At 23.9% G+C, this 7373-nt stretch overlaps 1 protein-coding gene across 1 annotated transcript in view; it reads left to right on the top strand.

Annotated features, from left to right (window-relative positions):
* The window catches only part of LOC111625330 (N-acetyl-D-glucosamine kinase-like), a 21294-nt gene extending 14187 nt beyond the window's left edge, over window positions 1-7107 (top strand). Inside the window, exons 3-7 of the mRNA XM_023368461.1 lie at window positions 1442-1554; window positions 2710-2797; window positions 2877-2977; window positions 6750-6828; window positions 6897-7107. Coding sequence (XP_023224229.1) covers window positions 1442-1554; window positions 2710-2797; window positions 2877-2977; window positions 6750-6828; window positions 6897-7060 — 545 coding nt within the window. The 3' untranslated portion in view covers window positions 7061-7107. The remainder of the gene's footprint in view (window positions 1-1441; window positions 1555-2709; window positions 2798-2876; window positions 2978-6749; window positions 6829-6896) is intronic.
* The last annotated feature ends 266 nt before the right edge of the window (window positions 7108-7373 follow it).

The following is a 7373-nucleotide window of genomic DNA, read 5'->3' as shown; positions in this document are numbered from 1 at the left end:
TACTACATGAAAATGAAAATTAATGAATACACTGTGTACAGTAATTTACCTGATAAGACAGACCTCAGAAAAATACTTTATGAGAGCTTTTATACTTTTATAAAGCTGTCTATAATGAAAATTAATTAACTAAGGATTTTTTTGCCCTGCCAGGGTGTGGCCGAGTTATCCGGAGTGCCGGGTTATCGAGAGCTGAGTTTTCGAGGTTCAACTGTACAAGTTTGTATGCAGAGATGATATGGAATAAAATTGAACTATTTTATTAGTTACAATATAAAAATATATGAAAACAGCTTTTCTTTAAAACAAATTTTAAACAATTTCAAATTCTTCATAATTTACAAAATAACAATGTTTAAAAGTCAGCAATGTGAATATATGTTTGTTATACAGCAGTGTTTTTCAACCTTCTTGAATACGCGACCCATTTACAAGTTAAAAAATTCTGGCAACCCCCAAGGCCATATTAAAACTATATCAGTAATTTTAAAAACTACGTATTTAATTTTCTTTCTGTTGAGACCTAAATATCCATCGAAAAACCAATTATACTGTAAAATAAACAGGTACAGCCTTCTCACTGAAATTGTAGGTTTTTTTTATTGTAGTGTAGGACCTACAAACAGTTGTCTTTTTCTTTTACCCGCGACCCCCATGTAAGGCTTTGTGAACCCCATGGGGGTCGCGACCCACAGGTTGAAAAACACTGTTATACAGTATTAATTTAAAATAGTGATGAGCAATCTTTTCTAGATTCAGGCTGCAAGTGAGCTTTGTAGGCTTTTGGTCAGCCACGTGTGTTCTTTCTTAGAGTTGCAGGCTTTAACCTTGCTGAGTACCACATATTCCAAAACTGCCAAATACACTATGTACTAAAATAATATATGCTAATAGTATGAAAACTAGTAATGCAGAATTTATTTTCATCTTGTACTGATCAAGTTTAGTTTAAATGTTCTTCATCATGAATATCAGCTTAATTAAGGTTTCATAATGGCATGAGATAGAAAGTAGAAAATAAATTTCATTGCCAAAGCTTTCAGGGCCATATGCATTCTGCAGGCCACAGATTTAGTCTATATAGAAATAAACTATAACTGATATAAATTTCTGTATTTTTTGCAATATATATTTATATCATATAATTTTAAAATATAATTAAATATTATGTCAACCAGAAAATAATAATAATAAAATTAAATACAACTACTGTATAAGTAAATAATTTAAAAACCTGCATATTGTTTTACAGAGTACTGTATAATGTTTGGTTAACTGATGATGATTAACTGAAAACGTGTGTGTGTGTAAAATATATTTGCTTTACATATACTTATTGAAGACATTTAAAAACTTTTTACAAGATTTATAATTTCCTTACTTAAAAGGAAATAAATGTTAAAATTTATGGGAAGAATTAATTCAAAATATTTTATATTAGCTATATGGATCTCTTTAAAAGCAGTTAAGATGGTCCTTGATACTGAAGATAATTTTATTTCTCCACTACATGATACCCAGTGTGTTAATAGGTTGATTTTAGAACATTTTAATGTAAGTATCTCTTTTATTATAACACATTAAACATTAAATAAATATTTACATTTTGGAAAAATATCTAAAGCAGAGTAAAATTTGAAGTTTTCATAATAATAGCAACATTTAGATATTTATTAACAAAATTTTGAATTTTCTGGTTTTGTAATGAGAAAAAATATTCATCTCAGATTTTTGAAAAATGGTTTTCTTCAAATATTGATAAAATGTATTAAATACATTTATAAAATATATAAATTACAAACAATAATAAATGAATTTGTTAATAAACAAGTATTTGATAATTATATAATTTAACAGATGGATTTGTGTGTTTAAAATCACAATATATTCACATATATATGCATTTAAAAATGCCAGATATATGCACTGCTAAGTGCATGTTAAAATGCCTGAAATATGCATTATGCATGTTAAAAGTGACAGTAACATACACTTTTTAATTTGTATCAGAAATTTTTAATAACATAATTTTAAATTATTGTAGAATTAATATTATACTAGTATTGAATTGTGAATACAGTTAATGAATGATGAAAATATTTTCTTCTGTAACTAATAATAGGATGTTTAATAAATAAATTTTTTAAAATTAATTTTGCAAAAATATATTGAAATTTTTAATTATTATTAATTATTTTGAAAATTTACTGTAAAGTTGATTATAAAAACAAATGCTGTAAATATTTCAATTTAGTGAAAGAATAAAAATAAGCCAAAGAATTCCTACTTTTTAATATACATTTCTCTACTTTCATGTTTGAAAGAGAGAATTTTATGATAGAAAATCATACATTTCTTTTAAATTGGTTGCAATGTGAAAATTTTCATATCAGTTTTTCTTTTGTCTGTATTGAATTTTGTAGAAAGAAGAAAAATCAATAATAGAATATAATTACTCTGATTGATTTGTACTGTACATAAATTAATTAAAATTTTTTAAGATTATTTGTTTAATAAATTAGTTTTATTTCAATAATAATTAACTTATACAGTATTTTTAATATAATCTTAATAATTTCTTTAAATTGTATTTTATTTTATTATTTTTATTTGATTATTTTCTACATGGTTCTATTAGTTTTAAAAATAAATATTTAATTGTATTGTACTTACTATTCACTCATTGTTCTAATTTTTTAATATTTTCAGGCAAAGAATAAATTTGGAATTTTAGAACATTGTTATATTAATTTCAATAAAAGTCAGTTTGCTGGATTATGTAAAAAATTAGCTGATGGTATAACAAAACTTTAATATTTTATTATGAATTTATAAATTAAATTTTTAAAATAATATTAAATAAGATATTTTTTTAGCTGCAGTAAATAATGATGATCCTTTATGTAAACATATATTTTATGAAGCTGGTGTAATGTTAGGTAATCATGTAGTAGCTTTAATTCCAAAGATTCACCAGGTAAGTTTTGTTTAAAATCTTATTCATGACAATTTTATTTAAACTAGAAATATTATACTCAAGAATTTTTCAAAATAACAGCATAAAATCCTTGATACAAGAAATATTTTCAAAAAATGTATTATATTCCAACTATTTTTTTAAATATAATATTTCCACTCAGAAATTATTGAATTATGAATATATATTTTATAATTTTTTTCAATAATTAATTAATGTAATATATTATTACATAAACTATGTAACACTTTATGTAAACAAGGCATGTTCTGGCTTTATAGAAGTTAAACTATTATTTAATATAAGAAAAATTTTGATGATAACTTCCATATTCTTTACAAACATTGTTTTCAAATATTAAAGAGGCAATGCATTATTTTTGAAGGAATGCAGCTTTCAAATTTAAAATATTGAATTTTACAAAACTTTAAACTCAGACATTGTAATACTTAATATTATACAAATCTGAACATTAAGATATAGTGTTTAACATTGAATAAAAATTGGAAAATAAAATTTTTGTTAAACAATTTGTTTCATTTTTTATTTTTAAAAATTAAAACAAAAATAATAAAGATATTTTATTCAGACTTTAGCACAAGAAAAATATTACAATTATTAGACAATGGTTGCTATTTACTCATTTTTTTGACAATTTATATTTATTAATTTTAAATATTTACATTATAATTTAAAAATTCATTAATTCGTATATTAATGCATAAAAGTTTTCATCTCTAATTAAAATATTTTTAATAATTATAATTATTAAAATATACATATACATAAAAATTTTTAGATCAAACTAAATTGTGTAAGTGGAGAGTTGAAATTTTTTTTCTAGATCATGTTAAATCAAAATTATATTTTAATAAGAATCCATGCAAAACATTTGGTTGTAGTTAAAATAAAGTTTTTTTATAATGTTTTCTAAACAATAATTAGATTAATGAAAGAGAACTTTAGCATCCTATTGGATAGTCTGACTATTATAATCTATCAGCTCTCTACCATTTAAAGAAGGTCATATTTTGTTGAATGAGGTACAGTTCTTCTATAATGAATAAGAGCTAAGCAATTTTATTGATATAATTTGATAAAACAAAAATGGAAACTTAGGATTAAAATTTTTGTCATTCCATAGCCATTTGTATTTTATATTATTATGAAATTATAAGGTTTGGTCTCAGTATTCTGTTTTTCCATTTCATTTATTTTATAATTGAATCAATAAACTGCTAATGGAATGAAACAGGAAAAATAATGATTTAATATTTGAGATGCTTCCTTCTAAACTTCATACTAGTAAGCATTTGATCTGGTGATATAAGATGGTGCAAGTTATGCAAAGATTTTATTTCCATTTTAATAATTTTCTACATGATAATGTGCAACCAGAATTATCTACATGATATTACACTGTAGTAACTAAATTAGTTTTTGATTAGTGATATTCTTGAATATATGGTTTTAATAATAAGCTATCAAAAAATTTCTTTTCAAAATAATTTTCTTATTAATTAAACTGACAACTCAAGTATTTTAAACAGGTTTTGATCAACCTTTTAAATTTTTTATAGCAGTATTTAAGATATACATAAATGATACTTTATTTAAAATGCATCATTCTATCCAGCTTATTATTTATAGCTGATAAATTGTTGGATGATTGATTGCCATCGTGAGAAATTATTGTACAGATTCAATAGACTTCTAATTTTTTTATGGCTAGTTTGGTCAGTAGATGTCTATTCTACTATGTCCATTCCTCATGTTCAGAATAGTTCATGCTGATAAAACATATTAAAAATTTCTTTTTGGTTATAGTAGTCCCATCTAAAGAATCACATGGCCCTAGAGACCTAGTAAAAGAATGAGGCCTCAGTTTACATTTGTTACAATAATTTAATTACAATTAAAACTTAAAATTCTAAATTAAATTTCATATTACATCATAATATTTATTTGATATATTGTAATTATTTGAGTTTAATTGATACTGACCAAGATTCCAGTCAAAATATAATACAATAGAACCTTGTTTTAATGGATTGTGGAATAATAGATTTTTTCCACAGGTTCTGCCAAATCAATGTAATTTTACTTCCTTTTAGCAGATCTGTAACTGATAATAATGGATTTTTTTTCTAGTCCCAACTACTGTAAACATCACTCTTTTTAATATTTAATTGATATTTGGGGTTTTGGGGTACTGAATTTTAAAAAAATATATTGCATGGCTTACATAGCTAACTTTGCAACTGTGTCAGCTTTCTCCTGTAGCACATTCATTAATAGTAGGAAGCTACTTTTGGTGGTTGTACTCAATGGGTAGTAAAGTAGCATGAAAATAAACCAAAATGGATGCATTTTTTAACAAATTGTCAAGTGAAGTGTTAATGAGTATACTTACTATACTTTGCCTCTTTTTGTGCTATACAGCTTCCATCAGTTTTATCATATACAAATAGGCTATGGCATAATGTATGATCTTTTAATGTATGTGTGTTCTATAGAATAAAGGATAGAGATCTCAAGAGACTGAATAATTTCAAATACAGATATTTCTTATATGTAAGGGGTTAAAAAACAGAAATTTTTCAAATAACAGATATTTTCCCATATGTGCATGAAATCTGTTGTTTGCGATATAATAGATTCTTGGAACAATGGATGATTTTCAGTAGCTAAGATAGATTTAATATGTATGAAGTAATAAACAATTTAAAAAATTGATTTTGGTTCACAATAATTTCTTGTGTTTATAAAAATTTATAAAATAACATAATTGAAATTAAAATTTCAAGGATTGATAGAAGAAACCTAATGGACAACTTCACTATTGACACTTTTAACCTAGCTTATAAAATAAAATTGTAATATATGTTTTGATTGCACTAAGACATTTCTGAGGTCAAACAAGTCAAGCAACTTAGCAGTATCTGCTCAGGTAAAAAGTAAGCTGGTTGAGAAAAATAGGGAAGTCAAAGTTAAATGTGAAGTTGAATTTTTTTTGTTTTTTTACCTTAAGACCCAAAACCAAGAGATCACAAATGGAGGCCCATGTTGGCCCATTTATTTACAGTTTGCCATGTTGGCCCATTTATTTACAGTTTGCCATGTTGGCCCATTTATTTACAGTTTGCCATTTATTTACAGTTTGCCTTATTTACTAATTATAACAATATGAGTAAGCTGATCGTTTAGAAGAATATTTCATATCCACTGCTATTAATAATCTGATAGATAGCAGATTAATTTGAATCAAATTTCCATAAAAATCAATGCTATAAAATTCAATATGACATGACTGAAATGTGTAGTTTAAATTTAAAATTCATTTTTCTTTAGAAGAATTGAAATTATTCAAATTTATTATAAAAATTGATTGATTTTATTAACATCTTGAAAAAAACAATTTATAAATTTTATGACTATATTCCAGTTAAAATTTTCCAGTAACATTATATATGTAGAGTTATTTCTTGATTTGATATTAGACAATTACCATCGTTTTGATAAAACAATAGATACCTAAGTAAATTTAGACCATAACAATGAATTTGGTAATATTTTAAAAAATAATTTTAGTAACTTTTGTTCATTTTTCATTTTGGCAAAATGAAAAATGAATCCTAGGAATTCTAAAAGAATTAATTATTTACAAATGATATTAATTTTAACATTATATAAAAATATGGTCAAGTTATAAGTTATTGATATTAAATGTTTACTACTGTTTTTATGCAATTGTATATTTTTTATTTTTAAGAAATTATTGCATCAGGAAGGAGGACTGCCAATTATTTGTGTAGGTTCTGTCTTTAAAAGTTGGAACCTTTTGAAAGATGGTTAGTATATCAAACTTTGATATTTAAACACTATCTTTTAAGATTAAATTAATTTTATCTATTTATAGGATTTTGTTCAAAAGTAAATTGTAAATTACAAGAGTATACACTGTTGAGATCAGTTCAGTCTACAGCTGTAGGTTCTGCCTATATTGGTGCTAAAACAGCAGGTTTTAAATTGCCTATTAATTTTTCTAAAAATGCAGAAATTATGCATCATTTTAAAGCATAAAATTGAAATGACATAATATACGAAGTGCCAAATAATAAAATCTGCATTTTAAAACATTAAAGATTTTACATAAATTTATGTTTATATATAAAGTACAAATAAATTGTAAAGCAAAAAAAGGATCAATTTAAAAATTTTTAATAACTTTTAAATCTATAAAAATATAATTCACTGTTTTATTGTGTGTTTTCTTTAAATCATGATGCATTCAAATATTTATGCTTTGATATTTATATTATTAATATGAATTGAAAATTTCACTGTTTAATGTCATACAATTTGTAATCATATTTTTTGAAAAAAATGGATTAAA

The sequence above is a fragment of the Centruroides sculpturatus genome, unplaced genomic scaffold (assembly GCF_000671375.1).
Source record: "Centruroides sculpturatus isolate CEXI.00-Female unplaced genomic scaffold, Cexi_2.0 scaffold428, whole genome shotgun sequence".
Classification (NCBI taxonomy): Eukaryota; Metazoa; Arthropoda; class Arachnida; order Scorpiones; family Buthidae; genus Centruroides; species Centruroides sculpturatus.
This window is presented reverse-complemented; position numbering and strand designations above follow the sequence as displayed.